The sequence below is a fragment of the Saimiri boliviensis genome, chromosome 10 (genome assembly GCF_048565385.1).
Source record: "Saimiri boliviensis isolate mSaiBol1 chromosome 10, mSaiBol1.pri, whole genome shotgun sequence".
In the NCBI taxonomy this organism is placed as follows: domain Eukaryota; kingdom Metazoa; phylum Chordata; class Mammalia; order Primates; family Cebidae; genus Saimiri; species Saimiri boliviensis.
In genome coordinates, this window is record NC_133458.1 from 51,099,404 (window position 1) to 51,119,124 (window position 19,721).

Sequence of the window (19,721 nt, forward strand, 5' to 3'; positions counted from 1 at the left end):
TGCCACGCCCAGCTAATTTTTTGTATTTTTAGTAGAGACGGAGTTTCACCACTTTCGGCGGCCGAGGTGGTCAGATCACCTGAGGTTTGGGCTGCCTGGAACTCTCCTAACATGCGTCTTTTCCTGTCTGGTTCTTCCTTTCTTTGCTCAGAAGTCTCCTTAGATGAGGCATCATACTGAAGAGCACCTCTCTTACTCTCAGCCCCTTGCCCTGCTTTAATTCTTTGGAGCTTGCATATACTGAGATTAATTTTATTTTGTTCTCAGATATATTATCAAATACATTGTAAGCTCCGTGAGGACAGGAAATTTACCTTTTCCTCCAGTGCCTACAACAACGCCAGACACATAGGATACTTGCTCAATAAATATTTGCGGATCCCAGCACTTTGGGAGGCCAAGGTGGGCAGATCACCTGAGGTTGGGAGTTCAAGATCAGCCTGACCAACATGGAGAAACCTTGTCTCTACTAAAAATACAAAGTTAGCCTGGCATGATGATGCATGCCTGTAGTCCCAGCTACTTGGGGGTCTAAGGCAGGAGAATCGCTTGAACCCAGGAAGCAGAGGTTGCAGTGAGCTGAGATCGCGCCATTGTACTCCAGCCTGGGCAACAAGAGTGAAACTCCATTTCAAGAAAAAAAAAAATTGGGCTGGGCATGGTGGCTCAAGCCTGTAATCCCAGCACTTTGGGAGGCCGAGGCGGGTGGATCACACGGTCAAGAGATCGAGACCATCCTGGTCAACATCGTGAAACCCCGTCTCTACTAAAAATACAAAAATTAGTTGGGCATGGTGGTGCATGCCTGTAGTCCCAGCTACTCAGGAGGCTGAGGTAGGAGAATTGCCTGAACCCAGGAGGCGGAGGTTGCGGTGAGCCGAGATCGCTCCATTGCACTCCAGCCTGGGTAACAAGAGCGAAACTCCGTCTCAAAAAAAAAAAAAAAAAAGACTAATGGCTGTTTTTCTGATGTTTATTTTGGAGGAATTAATAAAGGACTGTTTGGCCTGGGCAGTGGCACACACCTGTAATCCCAGCCGAGGTAGGATGGATCGCTTGATCTCAGGAGTTTGAGACCAGCAGGCAACATGGCAAAACCCCAGCCCTACAAAAAATAGAAAATTTAACTGGGTGTGGTGGCACATGCCTGTAGTCCCAGTTACTCAGATGGCTGAAATGGGAGGATAGCTTGAGCTGGGAGGGCGAGGCTGCATTGAGCTCAGATCACGCCAGTGCACTCCAGCCTGGGTAACAGAGTGAGATCCTATCTCAAAAATAAATAAATAAGGGACTGTTGTTAGTGTTATATTAAAAATTTGAAAACGCTAAGCCTAATTTTTGTTATACGTGTAGAGAATTTTATTAATTAATTTATTTATTTGGGACAGGGTCTCTGTCACCTAGGCTAGAGTATAGAGGCACCGTCACGGCTAACTGCAGCCTCGACCTCCTGGCCTCAATTTTTATTGAGATAGTTTCGCTTTTGTTGCCCAGTCTGGAGTACAATGGCGCAATCTTGGCTTACCGCAACCTCTGCCTCCTGGGTTCAAGCAATTCTCCTGCCTCAGCCTCCCAGGTAGCTGGGATTACAGGCATGTGCCACTATGCCCAGCTAATTTTTTTGTATTTTTAGTAGAGATGGGGTTTCTCCATGTTGGTCAGGCTGGTCTTGAACTCCCAACCTCAGGTGATCTGCCCACCTCAGGTGATCTGCCCACCTCGGGCTCCCAAAGTGCTGGTATTACAGGTGTGAGCTACCACGCCTGGCCCCGGCTTTTTTTTTTTTTTGTAGTTTTAGTAGAGACAGGGTTTCAACATGTTGGTCAGGCTGGTCTCAAACTCCTGACCTTGTGATCCACCCACCTCAGCCTCCCAAACTGCTGAGATTACAGGCATCAGCCCCCCGCCTAGCTTGAAAAGCATTTTAAAATACTGTTAAAATTGTAATATTTCTATTCTCACTTGTCTCATTTGGAGTGCAGAGGAAACAGAAACCATTATTTTAGCATTTCCTCCAAAGAAATGTGAAGGATTGGCTGGGCGCAGTGGCTCACACCTGTAATCCCAGCACTTTGGGAGGCTGAGATAGGTGAATGTCTTGAGGTCAGGAGTCAAGACCAGCCTGGCCAACATGGAGAAACCCCATCTCTACTAAAAATACAAAAATTAGCCTGGTGTGGTGGCACATGCCTGTACTCCCAGCTACTTGGGAAGCTGAGGTGGGAGGATCACCTGAACCCAGGAGGTGGAGGTTGCAGTGAGCAGAGATCACATCACTGCATTCCTGCCTAGGTAATAGAGTAAGACTTCGTCTCAGGGGGAAAAAAAAGTGAAGGATTTTAAGTTTTGGGGAAGGTACCAGAGGAGTTCATTTTCTTCCTGATTGTAGCATTGCTTCTGTTCTATAGAGTTTTACTTCACCGTTAAGATCACATCATTACCATCATGGGTAGTGTATTTGTGCAGCACATTTCCTTAAAATGTTTTCTTTTAAATATGTCAAAAACCTCATAGCACTGCCCTCTCCACTCTTTTTACATCTAGTAACTTCATTCAGGGTAGAATGCTTGGGTTTTCCTGACCGCAAAATTGATTTCCTTGAGCCTCTCACCTTGGGATAGTCAGGGTCGTTTTGTCTTTCCAAATTCTCTCAGGCCTCTTCTGTGTTCACAAGATTACCTCTCTCTTCTCTCCCCAACCCTCAATTTAAAAATTATACTCCCGGACGGGCATGGTGGCTCATGCCTGTAATTCCACACTTTGGGAAGCCGAGGTGGGTGGATCACCTGAGGTCAGGAGTTCAAGACCAGCCTGACCAACATGGTGAAACCCTGTCTCTACTAAAAATAAAAAAATTAGAACCGGGCGCGGTGGCTCAAGCCTATAATCCCAGCACTTTGGGAGGCCGAGGCGGGTGGATCACGAGGTCAAGAGATCGAGACCATCCTGGTCAACATGGTGAAACCCCGTCTCTACTAAAAATACAAAAAATTAGCTGGGCATGGTGGTGCGTTCCTGTAATCCCAGCTACTCAGGAGGCTGAGGCAGGAGAATTGCCTGAACCCAGGAGGCGGAGGTTGCGGTGAGCCGAGATCGTGCCATTACACTCCAGCCTGGGTAACAAGAGGGAAACTCCGTCTCAAAAAAAAAAAAAAAAAAAAAAAAATACAAAAATTAGCTGGGCGTGGTGGCAGGTGCCTATAATCCCAGCTACTGGGGAGACTGAGGCAGGAGAATTGATTGAACCAGGAAAGCAGAGGTTGCGGTGAGCTGAGATCATGCCATTGCACTCCAGGCTGGGCAACAAGAGTAAAACTCTGTCTTAAAAAAAATAATTATTATTATGTTCTGTTTCAGTGTTTCATGTAATTCCTGCCTGTGAAAATGATACCAATTTGAGTTTTGCCTCTCCTAGTCCAGAACTTTGAACAGTTCTTTTGGTAAATATGCTCTCAGCTTTTAGGCCTGTAGGACAGAACTTAGAAAAATATATATTAAGTGATTTTAAAATCACTGGTACTATTTATACTTTAATAATTAATTTGGGCCAGGTGCAGTAGCTTACGCCTGCAGTCCCAGCACTTTGGGAGGCCAAGGTGGGTAGATATTTTGAGGCCAGGAGTTAGAGACTAGCCTGGCCAACCTGATAAAACCTTATCTCTACTAAAAATACAAAAATTAGCCAGGCATGATAGCATACACCTGTAATCCCAGCTACTCAGGAGGCTTGAGAATTGCTTGAACTCAGGAGTTGGACATTGCAGTGAGCCAAGATTGTGCCACTGTGTCACCAGCCGGGGCAACAGCAAGACTCTATGTCAAAAAAAAAAAAAATTACTTTGTCTGTGATAGGGCCATTGACTTAAACAAATGAAAAATGTAATTTCATTTGAAATTTAAAAATGAGTTTAGTTAGCCGGGCGCGGTGGCTCAAGCCTGTAATCCCAGCACTTTGGGAGGCCGAGGTGGGTGGATCACGAGGTCAAGAGATCGAGACCATCCTGGTCAACATGGTGAAACCCCGTCTCTACTAAAAATACAAAAAGTTAGCTGGGCATGGTGGCGCGTGCCTGTAATCCCAGCTACTCAGGAGGCTGAGGCAGGAGGATTGCCTGAACCCAGGAGGCGGAGGTTGCGGTGAGCTGAGATCGCGCCATTGCACTCCAGCCTGGGTAACAAGAGTGAAACTCCGTCAAAAAAGAAAAAAAAAAAAAGTGAGTTTAGTTAATGAGCTTGTCTTTGCAGTTAGATACATCAAGAAAAAGAGATCAGTGGAGAGATCCAAGGTGGCTGATCACTAGCAGCTCGGGATTGTAGCTCCCAGTGAAAGTGCAAAGAATGAGAGGACGCCACACCTTCACATGAATTCTTGTTGCTCACGCACCAGGAGATTCCCAGCAGAGGAGCCCCACGGGTCGCCAGCGCGACTCTTGTGACCAGCGAGGCGGTTTTGCCGGCGCCTTGGAGCGACGGTTCTTGGTGCAGAGTCAGAAAAGCACCATCAATCTTAACGCCGCTGATTTGGTCGGTGCAGTGGGTTGCTCAGATTTCGGCGCTGAGAATCATTAAGTTGGACGTCCACTCAGAAACCTAATTACAAAGACGGTGAATACAAAGACCACAGATGGATAAATTTATAATGAAGGGAGGAAAACGGCCAAAAAAGGCTGAGAATGCCCAAGATCAGAACGCCTCTCCCTCAGCGGGGGATCACAGTTCCTCATCAGCAACGGAACAAGGCTTGATGGAGAACGAGTGTGTTCCAATTACAGAAGCAGGCTTCAAAATGTGGATAATGAGAAACTTCTGTGAATTAAAAGAACTTGTTCTAACCCAATCCAAAGAAACTAAGAACTTTGAAAAAAGGTTTGACGAAATGTTAACAAGATACACAATTTAGAGAGGAAAATAAGTGCACTGATGGAGCTGAAAAACACAATACGAGAACTACGTGAAGTATGCACAAGTTTTAACAGCCGAATTGATCACGCAGAAGAAAGGATATCAGAGGTCGAAGACCAACTCAATGAAATAAAACAAGAAGACAAGATTAGAGAAAAAAGGATAAAAAGGAACGAGCAAAGTCTCCAAGAAATATGGGACTATGTGAAAAGACCTAATCTACGCTTGATAGGTGTACCTGAATGTGACAAAGAGAATGAATCCAAGCTGGAAAATACGCTTCCGGACATTATTCAGGAAAATTTTCCCAGCCTAGTAAGGCAGGATAATATTCAACTCCAGGTAATACAGAGAACACCACAGAGATATTCCTCAAGAAGAGCAACTCCAAGGCACATAATTGTCAGATTCACCAGGGTTGAAATGAAGGAGAAAATACTAAGGGCAGCCAGAGAGAAAGGTCAGGTTACCCACAAAGGGAAGCCTATCAGACTTACAGCAGATCTCTCAGCAGAAACCCTACAAGCCAGAAGAGAGTGGGGGCCAATATTCAACATCCTTAAAGAAAAGAACTTTCAACCCGGAATTTCACATCCAGCCAAACTAAGCTTCACAAGTGAAGGAAAAATAAAGTTTTTTTGTGAATAAGCAAGCACTCAGAGATTTCATCACCACCAGGCCTGCTTTACAAGAGCTTCTGAAAGAACCACTACACATAGAAAGGAAGAAACAGTAACAGCCTTTCTAAAAAAATTATCAAAAAGAGCATCAATATAATGAAGAATTTACATCAACTAATGGACAAAATAGCCAGCTAATGGCAGTATTAAACTCACATATATTATTATTAATTCTAAATTTAAATTGACTAAATCCCCCAATCCAAAGACAGGCAATTTGAATAAAAAACTAAAACCCATCAGTATGCTGCATCCAGACCCATCTCACATTCAAGGATACACAAAGACTCCAAACAAGGGATGGAGAAAGATTTACCAACCAAACAGAGAGCTAAAATAAATAAATAAAAAGCAGAAGTTACAATTAAGCAACAAAGATCGAAAGAAGCAAAGAAGGACATTATATAATGATAAAAGAATCAATGCAACAACAAGAAGAGCTAAAGATCCTAAATATATACGCACCCAATACAGGAATATGCAGACATACAAGACTTATAAAGAGACTTAGACTCCCACATAATAATAGTGGGAGACTTCAACATTAATATTAGATCAGTGAGACAGAAAATTAACGATACTCAGGACTTGAACTCAGATCTGGAACAAGTAAATGTAATTAACATTTATAGAACTCTCCACTTTAAATATACAAAATACACACTTTTGTCAGTACCACATCATATCAACTTAGAAGTTTAAAAGAAATGTTGGTTAGCTCCTTGTTTGTTATTCTCCTCCCTCATTTTCTTTTATATCTCCATTATTAAGGACAATTATAGGCATACCCATATTTAGATTGCATTCTAGCCCGGGCAATAAAGCAATACCCCCATCCTCTCTCCCTCTTCCTCTTTCTCTTTCTTCCTCTTCTTTATTCTTTTTCAAAAAAAAAAAAAAAGAGATCAGACAAATGTCCACAAATATCAAAGATTGGCAGCCTAAAGGCCTGTTGTCAACCTAAAATAATCAGAAGTATCAGAATCTAATATAAACAAAAATTATTCAAGTGCAAAGTTTGAGGATGGCCCACCTGGAAACACCAATTCCAATGGAATGGAGTCAGAGTTCTGAAGTAGGGAAGTTTTAGATCTTATATAGATAGAGACAGGAGTTTGTAGCAGAATTACAACATTTTTCATGTAGGGTTGGTACATAGTTAACAGCAGTTTAGTTATAGGCAGTGTTTCTTTTTGGGGAGGGTGCATTGGAGAATGTGTAATAGTTCTGGGTTTTCTGTCATGTGGTTTAAGCGTAAGCAGGACACCAAAGGGAAAGTTCATCTCTAACAAGGGTTGTGAATTATGAATCTTTAATCATTGTATAGAACAGGAAAAATAAGAAAGTGAGCTAATCTGTAATCTGAGAAACAGAAATTTTAACCATCTTTAACTCAGATCACAGTCACTTTTCCCTCAAGGCTTCGAGTGTTTTGGGAATTCCAACAGCTTTTAGATTCTGTTTCTTTTCATATTGTTTATTTGGTGCCATTGGCAGTGTTTGAGGGTCTCAAAATTAAATGGTACTTGAAAGAGAGAACCATGTTTAATTATTAGCCCAGAAAACAAGGAACATAGAAGCTTTTTAACAACAACAACAGAAACTTCTCCAGACAAAACAATACAGTTCTGCTGTGTAAATCATCCATAATAAATATTAAGGACTAACAGTTAAATAAGAGGAGCTATTACAGACCTTTGGCCAAGTCATTATATTTTACTTTTACAGAGAAAGAAACAGCCTTAGGTTAAGTCAACCACTTGGTAAATGGCAAAACCTAGATCTGGCTCCAAGATTGTTGAAGCAGGGAGGCCTGATTTTTTTTTCTGCATAAGAGCAGGAGGTGAATATTTTGCTGACTGTGAAGTCCCTGCGTCAAGCTGTGGGAATGGCTGTTATTGGCCACTCTTTCCTCCCTACTGAGAGTTCTGGCCTCTGGAAGGGCATCAGGATCTCCTGGTTGATCCATGATGCCAGCTAGGGAGCCTGTATGGTCACTGGGGAGCCATTGCAGGTTTTTGGTAAGGGCATGTGTGACACAATGTGATGACTGCCCACAGGTCGTCCCGAGTGGGATGTCCCCCCAGGTACCTGCAACACTGCAGGACTATGAGTGGGCCCCTCTTTTTGGGGCCCCCGTATCAGGAAGACTACCAGTATCCTCTCAGTTCCCCAAGGATGGAAACGCGAGTCATCCTGAAGTATTTCCTCTTTCCTCCCACATGTGTCACCTTCTCCTGTCCCTGCTGCCACTTCCTAGCTGTTCTTGAAAGTTGTCTCCTTCTGCTGGGTGCAGTGGCTCAAGCCTGTAATCCCAGCACTTTGGGAGGCCAAGGCGGGTGGATCACGAGGTCAAGACATCGAGACCATCCTGGTCAACAAGGTGAAACCCCGTCTCTACTAAAAATACAAAAAATTAGCTGGGCATGGTAGCGCGTGCCTGTAATCCCAGCTACTCAGGAGGCTGAGGCAGGAGAATTGCCTGAACCCAGGAGGCGGAGGTTGCCGTGAGCCGAGATTGTGCCATTGCGCTCCAGCCTGGGTAACAAGAGTGAAACGCCATCTCAAAAAAAAAAAAAAAAAGTTGTCTCCTTCTATCTCCCTTGCTTCAGCCTTAGATCAGATTATATTCGTTTCTTGCCCAGATTACAGCTGTACCCTCTTACCTGGTCTTCCAGCCTAACCCCAGTTTCTCTTCAAAGGGGTGCCACAGAATGTGTCTAAATTACAAATCCAGTGCTGGTTTGGTTTTCAGGATGTGAAAGCCTCATGTGGCCTCCGCACCCTCCTGACCTGTAACCCCAGACTCTCCTTGTGTGTCTCACTCCCACAGTGGGCAGTGAGTTCTTTTCGATCTTCCAGCACTCCGTGTGCTCCCACGCCCCCAAGCCTTTGCACGTGGTGTACCCTTGACTCCAAAGGCCCTTCCCCTGCTTTTCCTGCCTCTTCCTCAGGACACAAAATTTGGCCCAGGCGTTGCAGTCTTTGGTTAGGTTTTGTCTTCGGCGTGTTCTCCTGGTCCTTGTGTAAGTGAGCCCTGGTCTCTTTTTGTCTCTTTGACTTGTACAGAACCTCTGGGGGTAGTTTTGTTGCTATAAGGCAAGAGTGAAATCGTTATCAGCATTTCATAAACCAGGATTCTTTTTTTGACTACACCTGTTTAGGACAAAGAATAAATGCTTTCTTGTTTGAATTAGAGATTTTTTTTTTTAATTTAAGTTCTGGGGTACATGTGCAGATTGTGCAGGTTTGTTACATAGGTATACACGTGCCATGGTGGTTTTGCTGCACCCATCAACCCATCGTCTACATTAGGTATTTGTCCTAATGCTGCCCCCCACCCAGCCCCCCACCTCCCGAGATACTAATAACTGCAGTTGTTTTCTATTTCTATTCCAGTTTCAGGTTCTTCCATTTCCTGTATTTAGTTTCTTGTCTTTCAAAGGAAGTTGTTTTAACTGACATTTTGTTCAGTGCCGTCTCTCTTACTTTTTGTAGCTGCCATATACTTTTTTGTTTTGTTTTTTGTTTTTATTTTGTTTGTTTGTTTTTGGAGATGGAATCTCGATGTGTCACCCAGGCTGGAGTGCAGTGGTGTGATCTCGGCTCATTACAACCTCTGTCTCTCAGGTTCAAGCAGTTCTCCTACCTCAGCCTCCCAAGTAACTGGGATTATAGGCATGTACCAGCATGCCCAGCTAATTTTTGTATTTTTAGTAGAGAGGGTGTCACCACGTTGGCTAGGCTGGTCTCAGGTGATCCGCCTGCCTCAACCTCCCAAATTGCGGGGATTACAGGCATGAGCCACCTTGTCTGGCTACTTTTTTCTTTTTGTTAATGAAAGTCTATTCTTAAATGTATAACAAGCTCTAAGACCATACTTCATTCTAGCTATAAGATGGCAAAAGATATTATGGCAGGGAATACAGATGTTTAAACAGGAATGGAACCCAGGGTCGCCATGGCCTCAAGCACAAAGAACTGCTGGTTTTTTGCTGGATTTCTTAATACCACCTGTGACCAGGGGCCCCTCCCTGTCACTTCTGGCCCCTGGAGTTTTTTCTAGTCCTCTTTTTGTTTCTACTTGAAAGCCTTATCTTCCTTATCCATCTCCTTGGCCGCTTCCTGAGCCGTTTTAGGAGCTTCTTAACACCTGTGAGCCGTGTAAGCACGCTGTCCCTGCCGTCTCAGCTCGCGTATCCCCCGAGCATAATCCTTTTTTGCTTTTACTTTTTGCATGTACTTGTTTTTTACTTCTTGTTCTTGATTTTTTGACAACAGGGTAAGATCAAATATGGGTTTTCAAATTTTAGTTAATCATTATTATTTTGGTGTAGATGCTTGTATAAGTGCTTTCTTGTTAACCATGTCTTAGCGAACTAGAATATTTATTTTCTGCTCATTTACATTCTTTATGGATATGCTTACTGGGTTCATCAGTATGTTAACTTCAGCATCTTGTATATAATTAACATAGAAAAAGCCTTTATCCGCCGGACACGGTGGCTCAAGCCTGTAATCCCAGCACTTTGGGAGGCCCAGGCGGGTGGATCACGAGGTCGAGAGTTCGAGACCATCCTGGTCGACATGGTGAAACCCCGTCTCTACTAAAAATACAAAAAATCAGCTGGGCATTGTGGCATGTGCCTGTAATCCCAGCTACTCAGGAGGCTGAGGCAGGAGAATTGCCTGAACCCAGGAGGCGGAGGTTGCGGTGAGCCGAGATCACGCCATTGCACTCCAGCCTGGGTAACAAGAGCGAAACTCCGTCTCAAAAAAAAAAAAAAAAAAAGAAAAGAAAAAGCCTTTATCCTTATTTTACCAAAAGCATCAAATAAGATCGATGGAGTGAGACCCTGTCAAAAAATTTAAAATTTGCCATTTTAACCAAGTGTACAGTTCAGTGGTATTAAGTATATTCACATTGTTAAGACAGTCACTCTCTAGAACTTTTCATCTTGCAGAACTAAAACTCTATACCCCCTGCATGACATATTCCCAATTTTTTAAAAATGTGGTATGTTATAGGTATGCTTTCATGTCAGTAAATGTGGTTATACAATATTTAATCAGGTTGTTGTTGGTGGTGGTGATTTTGCAATGGAGTCTCACTCTGTCAGCCAGGCTAGAGTACGCTGGTGCGATTTTGGCTCACTGCAACCTCCCTGGGGTTCAAGTGATTCTCCTGCTTCAGCCTCCCAAGTACCTGACTACAGGTACCTGCCACCATGCCTGGCTAATTTTTGTATTTTTAGTAGAGATGGGATTATGTCATATTGACCAGGCTGGTCTCGAACTCCTGACCTTGTGATCCTTCCACCTCAACCTCCCAAAGTGCTGGGATTACAGGTGTGAACCACTCCTCCTGGCCTTCATCAGTTTTTTGAAAGGGGTGATACATACACATCAAACAAGCTTCAAATGATACAACTATGATATTGAAAGAGAACAGCAAATTTTCCACCTCCATCCCTAGCCACAACTTCTAGACTCTCTGCTAGAGGTAACCACCTTTCCCAATTTCTTGTCAGTGTTTCTATGTATTGTTCAATTTATGTACCCAGGCTTCATTGCTTTTTTTTTTTTTTTTAAATAGAGATGGGGTCTCACCATGTTGGCCAGGCTGGTCTCGAACTCCTGACCTCAGGTGATCCGCCCATATCGGCCTCCCAAAGTGCTGGAATTACAGGTGTGAGCCCCCATACCCAGCCAAGCTTCATTGTTCTTAATAGTTTGCTAATAGAAAAGCATTTCGGTCAGACATGGTGGTTCACGCCTATATTCCCAGCACTTTGGCAGGCCAGAGTGAGAGCATTGCCTGAGCCCAGGAGTTCAAGACCAGCCTGAGCAATATAGTGAGACCTAGTCTCTACAAAAAAAAAAAAAAAAAAAAAAAGATAAAAAAACTAGCCAGGCATGGTGACATACACCTGTAGTCCCACTTGCTGGGGAGGGTGAGGCAGGAGGATTGCTTGAGCCCAGGAGGTGGAGTTTGCAGTGAGCTATGATCATGCCACTGTACTCCAGCCTGGGTGAAAAAGCCAGACCTTGTCACTGAAAAAAAGAAAAAAAGTACAGAAATGAATATCCTTAGAGCTAAAACTTGAAGCACTTTCTTATTTTCTTTTTCTTTTTTTTTTTTTTGAGACGGAGTTTCACTCTTGTTACCCAGGCTGGAGTGCAATGGCGCGATCTCGGCTCACCACAACCTCCGCCTCCTGGGTTCAGGCAATTCTCCTGCCTCAGCCTCCTGAGTGGCTGGAATTACAGGCACACGCCACTATGCCCAGCTAATTTTTAGTATTTTTAGTAGAGACGGGGTTTCACCATGTTGACCAGGATGGTCTCGATCTCTTGACCTCATGATCCACCCGCCTCGGCCTCCCAAAGTGCTGGGATTACAGGCTTGAGCCACCGCGCCCGGCCTTTTTATTTTCTTAAGATAAATCCCTAAAAGTAGTATTACTGGCTTAGAGAGCATACATATTTTTAAGGCTCGTGATGCACACTGTCAAATTCTATGCAGTGCCGGTTTTCTGCCTCCCAAAAAATGTATGCCAGTATCAGGAAGAATTATTTCTATAAATGGTTTTTAGGATCCTATGAACAGCATTAACTATGCCTTTCTCTACTAAAACAACTTTTCATTTTTTCTGAGGCCGTCTCTCACTCAGGCTGGAGTGCAGTGACACGATCTCAGCTCACTGCAACCTCTGTTTCCTGGGTTGAAGCGATTCCCCTGCCTCAGCCTCCTAAGTAGCTGGGACTATAGGTGCCTGCCACCACCCCCAACTAATTTTTAGTAGAGACAGGGTTTTACCATGTTGGCCAGGCTGGTCTTGAACTCCTGATCTCAAATGATCTGCCTGCCTCGACCTCCCAAAGTGCTGGGATTACATGTGTGAACCACTGCGCCCGGCCTGAAACCAGCTTCTACATAGGTGATTGTTACTTTCTACTCTTTCCTCTTCCCTAACAGGTTTTCTTACATGTTTATTTGGAGCCTTAAAGATGGAGATGACAGAAATGACTGGTGTGTCGCTGAAACGTGGGGCCCTTGTTATCGAAGATAATGACAATGGGGTCCCAGCTGAGGAGACAAAAAAACAGAAGTTCTCGGAATGCAATCTAACCAAAGGCCAAGATGGGCTACAGAATGACTTTTTGTCCATCGGTGAAGACGTGCCTGGGCCTCCTGACACTGTCAGTGCCGGGAAAGGTGGAGAGAATTCTGAGGCTCAGTTGGAAGATGAGGAAGAGGAGGAGGAAGATGGACTTTCAGAGGAGTGTGAGGAGGAGGAATCAGAGAGTTTTGCAGACATGATGAAGCATGGACTCACTGAGGCTGATGTAGGCATCACCAAGTTTGTGAGTTCTCATCAAGGGTTCTCAGGAATCTTAAAAGAAAGGTACGTTTAGTTTATGTATAAAGTTATTTTGATTGATTAGGTTTCTTCTTTAGAAAGAAATCAGTTTTATGTTCTGGTCAAAAGGAATAGGATGAAGGAAACCTGCCTGAATAAATAGCCTTGGATTTTAAATTTTTAATTAATTTTTTCCCTTTTTTGAGAGAAGGTCTCACTGTCACCCAGGATGGTATGCAGTGGCAACATCATGGCTCAAATAAATTCATTGGCTGGGTGCGGTGGCTCACGCCTGTTACCCCAGCACTTTGGGTGGCTGAGGCGGGAGAATCTGGGGTCAGGACTTTGAGACCAGCGTGGCCAACATGGTGAAACCACACCTCTACTGAAAATACAAAAGTTAGCCTGGCATAGTGTCGAGTGCCTGTAATCCCAGCTACTCGAGGGTGAGGCAAGAGAATCACTTGAACCTGGGAGGTGGAGGGTGTGTGAACTGAGATTGCACCACTGCATTCCAGCCTGCCCAACAGAGTGAGACTTCATCTCAAAGAATAAATAAGTAAATTCATTTAAATGGTTTCAGGTGTTCTCCTGAGTTTGTTTTATAATCTTAAACTCTTTTTTCACTTGAATGTGCCACAGCTGTGGTAGAAGAAGGTAGTCTTTGGAGCCAGGTAGATCCCAGTGTAAATCCAGTTCTCTACTTAGTAGTTACTTAGCTTCTCTGAACCTCAGCATCCTCATTTAAAAAATGGATCAGGCGGGTATAGTGGCTCATGCCTGTAATCCCAGCACTTTGGGAGGCTGAGGCAGGCAGATCACTTGAGATCAGGAGTTCAAGACCAGCCTGGCCAACATAGCGAAACCCTATCTCTACTAAAAATACAAAAATTAGCCGGGCGTGGTGGGCAGAGCAAGACTGTGTCTCAAAAAATAATAAAAATGAAATAAAATAGGATGGGCGCAGCACACCTGTAATCCCAGCATTTTAAGAGGCTGAGGCAGGCAGATCACCTGAGGTCGGGAGTTTGAGACCAGCCTGACCAATATGGAGAAACCCTGTCTCTACTAAAAATACAAAAAATTAGCTGGGCGTGGCGGCGTATGCCTGTAATCCCAGCTACTCAGGAGGCTGAGGTAGGAGAATCTCTTGAACCCTGGAGGTGGAGGTTGCAGTGAGCCGAGATTGCACCTTTGCAGTCTAGCCTGGGCAACAAGAACGAAACTCCATCTGAAAAAAATAAAGCCAGTTGCGGTGGCTCACGCCTGTAATCCTAGCACTTTGAGAGACCAAGGCAGGTGGATCACCTGAGGTTGGGAGTTCGAGACCAACCTGACCAACACAGAGAAACCCTGTCTCTACTAAAAATACAAAAATTAGTCAGGCATGGTGGCGCATGCCTGTACTCCCAGCTACTTGGGAGGCTGAGGCAGGAGAATCGTTTGAATCTGGGAGGCAGAGGTTGCAGTGAACCAAGATCATGCCATCGCACTCCAGCCTGGGCAACAAGAGCAAAACTCCATCTCAATATAAATAAATATAAGATAAAATAGGTTATATACCACATTGGGATTGTTGAGGATTTTGAATAATGCATATAAAATATTTAACCTGAAGGTAAGCTTCAGGCTAGTTCAAGTAGACTCACTGTGTTCTGATTCAATTACCATATATTATATTTTGTGGCTTCATTTAGTGGGAGCTGTCTGAATAGTCATAGGGTAATGTTAATAAGCTTTTGTTTTTTGTATTTCTCTGGAAAAATATTTTAAAAGCTAAGAGGATCTTAGATTATCATATGAAACTTGAGCCAAGGTGTGGCTCAGCATTCATTAAAAAAAAAGAAAAGGCCAGGTGTAGTTGCTCACACCTGTAATCCCAGCACTTTGAGAGACTGAGGTGGGCGGATTGCTTGAGGTTAGTAGTTCAAGACCAGCCTGGCCAAAATGGTGAAACCCCATCTCTACTAAAAATAGAAAAATTAGCAAGGCATGGTGGCACATACCTGTAGTCCCAGCAACTCAGGAGGCTGAGACAGGAGAATCACTTGAATGCAGGAGGCAGAGGTTGCAGTGAGCCAAGATTGTACCATTGTACTCCAGGCTGGGTGACAGAGCAAGACTCCATCTCAAAAAAAAAAAAAAAAAAAAAAAGACTCCATCTCAAAAAAAAAATAACTCCATGTGATTTTGCACTGAAGATTTTTAAAAATTTCTTGTTTTGCACAATAGTAAGGCTTACTATTGATCAACTTTATCCTAAAATTAATAGAAAACAGGGTGTTAATTATCTGAAAGTTTGTGTTTTCTTTTCATCAGGTACTCCGACTTCGTTGTTCATGAAATAGGAAAGGATGGACGGATCAGCCATTTGAATGACTTGTCCATTCCAGTGGATGAGGAGGTAGAAGTAGCTCTTTAGCAAATGTCACCTTCTGTATAAAAATAGCATTTCCTAGAGATACAGAAATACAGAGCTTTAATAAATTTGAATTTTATGTGTGATTCACCGAGTTCTCATGGTTATTTTAAAGGACCCTTCAGAAGATATATTTACAGTTTTGACAGCTGAAGAAAAGCAGCGACTGGAAGAGCTCCAGCTCTTCAAAAATAAGGAAACCAGTGTTGCCATTGAGGTAAATAATGCAGAAATATTTGAAAAGGTTTTTAGGGGTTTGGTTTCTTTCTGGGTTGATGTTAAGTGTTTATGGAAAAAATTGCAGTGGTTAACAAAAGGGTGACATTGTTTTATTGGATCTAAAGGGCATTAAGCTAAAAAAATTTTTTAGTGGGACAGATAACTAGTATCCCAGATAAACTATATCCCACCAAAAGTTATATTTTTGTTTAAAAACATTTTTATTTGGGTGCAGTGCTATGTGGCTTTAGTACTAACTACTCTGGAGGCTGAAGCCAGAGGATCTCTTGAGCCCAGGAGTTGAAGACTAGCCTGAACAACATAGTGAGACCCCATCTCTGAAAAAGAATTTCAGGGACCACAAATTAACAAAGATATTTGTTGTTTAGAATCACAGAGTAACTATTATACCATGGGTCTGTTTCTTTACAGGCATGCATCACCATACCTGGCTAATTTTTTACTTTTAGTAGAGACCTGGTTTCACCATGTTGGTCAAGCTCGTCTCAAACTCCGAACCTCAGGTGATCTGCCCACCATGGGTCTGTTTGAACAGGACCACCATTTGCTGCCTGTCAGGTCTGTGACCCAGGTCAGGTGCTGGCTTCAGCAGTTTCTTGGTCTTAGCTGGGGCTCTGGGAAGGGGAGGAAATGGGGAAAGGAAGTAGGGGAGCATTTATTTGCTCATCCTGGGTTGATTCTGCTATTGAAAAGGAGAGCTCAGCTACTGAGTAGAATAGTAAATGTCATTGTTAAAGCTTTTGTTGACCGGGCGCATTGCCTCACACCTGTAATCCCAGCACTTGGGGAGGCCAAGGTGGACAGATCGCTTGAGGTCAGGAGTTTGAGACTAGCCTGGCCAACATGGCAAAACCCCATCTCTACTAAAAATACAAAAAAAATGGGCTGGATATGGTGGCGTGGGCCTGCAGTCCCTGTTACTTGGGAGGCTGAGGCAAGAGAATCACGTGAACCCACGAGACAGAGGTTGCAGTGAGCTAAGATCATACCACTGCACTCCAGCCTGGGTGACCAGAGCAAGATTCTATATTTAAAAAAAAAAAATTGCCGGGCACGGTGGTTCACGCCTATAATCCCAGCACTTTGGGAGGCCGAGGCGGGTGGATCACGAGGTCAAGAGATCAAGACCATCCTGGTCAACATGATGAAACCCCGTCTCTACTGAAAATACAAAAAATTAGCTGGGCATGGTGGTGCGTGCCTATAATCCCAGCTACTCAGGAGGCTGAGGCAGGAGAATTGCTTGAACCCAGGAGGTGGAGGTTGCGGTGAGCTGAGATGGCGCCATTGCACTCCAGCCTGGGTAACGAGCAAAACTCCATCTCAAAAAACAAACAAACAAACAAAAAATTATGTTAAATTGATTTTCTACCACATTTTAGTGAGCTATGGGTTTTTTGGTTATCTGAAATTCCCCCTTCCATCACTCCTAGTTAATAAATTTACTGCAGCTTTTCAGAATTCATTATCTGCCCCTTGTCTCCCTCCCCACCTGAACTTGCCAAAAGTGTGTGCTATAACAATGTTAGAGATCTTCAATTACCGACAAAATCTTTAGATGAAATCTTTGGCAATGCCAGTAAGAAAATTTCTTTCAGGTTTTTAGAGCAATCCAGAATAATGGTTCAGGTTTCCTTTGCTTTTACAATGCAGAGGTTTATTTTAGGCTTATAATATGTATTTTTATATACCTGTGGTAAAATTTACTATTGTCTTAAAAACTGATGTTTTCCCATCTACCCAAAGTCTTTACCTTTAAAAAACGTAAACTATGAGCAAGTTTCCTCATTTCTAAAATGAAGATAAAAGACTGTCTGGGCACGGTGGCTCAAGCCTGTAATCCCAGCACTTTGGGAGGCCGAGGCGGGTGGATCACGAGGTCAAGAGATCGAGACCATCCTGGTCAACATGGTGAAACCCCGTCTCTACTAAAAATACAAAACATTAGCTGGGCATGGTGGCACATGCCTGTAATCCCAGCCACTCAGGACGCTGAGGCAGGAGAATTGCCTGAACCCAGGAGGTGGAGGTTGCGGTGAGCCGAGACCATGCCATTGCACTCCAGCCTGGGTAACAAGAGTGAAACTCCATCTCAAAAAAAAAAAAAAGATAAAAGACTTTTTGAGTTTTTGAGGTCTAACTATGTATTCATATATACAAACTATGATTCTCATTCTGATCGGTAATTTCAGATCTAGACCCACTTTTTGCTATGAAGAATTGGTTTACCTGTAATTGTAATGTAGTTTGGTGGGATCTTTCGTGTTTTATTTTGTTGAAGTGTCATCAAGTTTAGCCAGTATTAGCTGCAATATATCTTGATGTTTTCAGCTTGCAGGTTACAACCCATTAATGGATCATGAAGTCAGGTTAGCAGTGGTTGGTTTCAACTAGCATTTTTAAAAAATAGAATAAAGCAAAGACTAGGCACAGTGGCTCCTGCATGGAATTCAGCACTTGGGGAAGCCAAGGTGGGCATGTCGATTGAGTTCAGGAGATTGAGACCAGCCTGGGCAACATGGTGAAACAGTATTTCTACAAAACATTAAAAAAAAATTAGGTGGGCATGGTGGCAGATGCCTGTAGTCCCAGCTACTCAGGAGGTTGAGGCAGGAGAATCCCTTGAACCCAGGAGGCGGAGGTTGCAGTGAGCTGAGATCACTCCAGCCTGGGCGACAGAATCAGACTGTCAAAAAAAACAAAAATGTGTTTTTGAAATCGTATGCAGACACTTTTGTTATTTTGCATAGTTAATAAGGTGAGCAATGTTTTTACTATTTCACTGTATTAGTTCCCTATTTAATGTTTGTTAACTTAGTGGTGTTGCTATCTGTTTGTTTTTTTTTTAATAGGTTATCGAGGACACCAAAGAGAAAAGAACCGTCATCCATCAGGCTATCAAATCTCTGTTTCCAGGATTAGAGACAAAAACAGAGGATAGGGAGGGGAAGAAGTACATTGTAGCCTACCACGCAGCTGGGAAAAAGGCTTTGGCAAGTAGGTGTCTGAGCAGCTTCCTCCTGCCAGGTGGCCGTGAAAGGCAGACCCCACTGCCGGTTAGCCTTGCCTGTTCATGTTCTAGGGCTACCCTAGTGCCACTCAGAGAACAATATTGATCATGTCCCTCCTTCAGAGAGGGTGAGTATTGTCATTTCAGATGCCAGCGCAGTCCTGCAGCCTGTCTGGCAAGGGGCATAAGGTCTTTTATGTGAGTAAAGATTTGCTGAAATTATAGTGGTGCCTGAGAGAGAGAGTCTTAGAGATTTGATGTGCTCCCTGAAGAGCAGAGTGTGCTGAGTGGCAATTCAAGAACAAAATGGAAGGATTATTGCTCATTCTGTGTTCTTCATGGAGGAGAGAAAGCTTTCAGATTAACAATAATGGCTTATTCCAGTGGCATAATTTTGCAAGGCCCCTATATTGAAGGAACTTTTGCTTTCCAACTTTATCTTCTTCAGTCACACATAAAAAATAGGAAATATATACAAAGACATCCTTTTGTCTCAGCCCATCTTTTGTTGTGCATCATTTATTTGAAATGGGCATATTGCCAATGAGTCACCGATGTTTATGTTCTAATGTGTTTTCCACAGCCACAAAAGTTTCTATTTGCATATAACCTTTAAGGAAAATTAGGTAATTTTTTTTCTTTTACCTACCATATTGACAGATAAAATTTTAATGAAAATTACAAGAAAAAGTTATTTCCTCTCCCTCTTCTCCTGCCAGTGATGGCCTGTATTAATGAACAGTTACTCCCAGATATATTTGTTGGAACAAAATTCTAAGACTATATAGCAAAAAAACTTTATTGTTATTATTATTATTATTATTTTTTTTTTGAGATGGAGTTTCGCTCGTTACCCAGGCTGGAGTGCAATGGCGCCATCTCGGCTCACCGCAACCTCCGCCTCCTGGGTTCAAGCAATTCTCCTGCCTCAGCCTCCTGAGTAGCTGGGACTACAGGCGTGCGCCACCATGCCCAGCTAATTTTTTTTTTTTTTTGAGACAGAGTTTTTTGCTCTTGTTACCCAGGCTGGAGTGCAATGGCGCCATCTCGACTCACCACAACCTCCGCCTTCTGGGTTCAGGCAATTCTCCTGCCTCAGCCTCCTG

The 19,721-nt window shown here is 43.3% G+C and overlaps 1 protein-coding gene across 5 annotated transcripts in view; it reads left to right on the top strand.

Moving 5' to 3' along the window:
* PUS7 (pseudouridine synthase 7) overlaps positions 1 to 19,721 on the top strand; it is a 69,894-nt gene that overhangs the window by 1,773 nt on the left and 48,400 nt on the right. For all 5 annotated transcript variants that reach the window (XM_039472811.1, XM_039472810.2, XM_074379275.1 and 2 more), the window contains exons 2-5: positions 12,562 to 12,991; positions 15,266 to 15,350; positions 15,481 to 15,582; positions 18,458 to 18,602. In XM_039472811.1, the coding sequence (XP_039328745.1) occupies positions 12,594 to 12,991; positions 15,266 to 15,350; positions 15,481 to 15,582; positions 18,458 to 18,602 (730 nt within the window). In that variant the 5' untranslated portion in view covers positions 12,562 to 12,593. The remainder of the gene's footprint in view (positions 1 to 12,561; positions 12,992 to 15,265; positions 15,351 to 15,480; positions 15,583 to 18,457; positions 18,603 to 19,721) is intronic.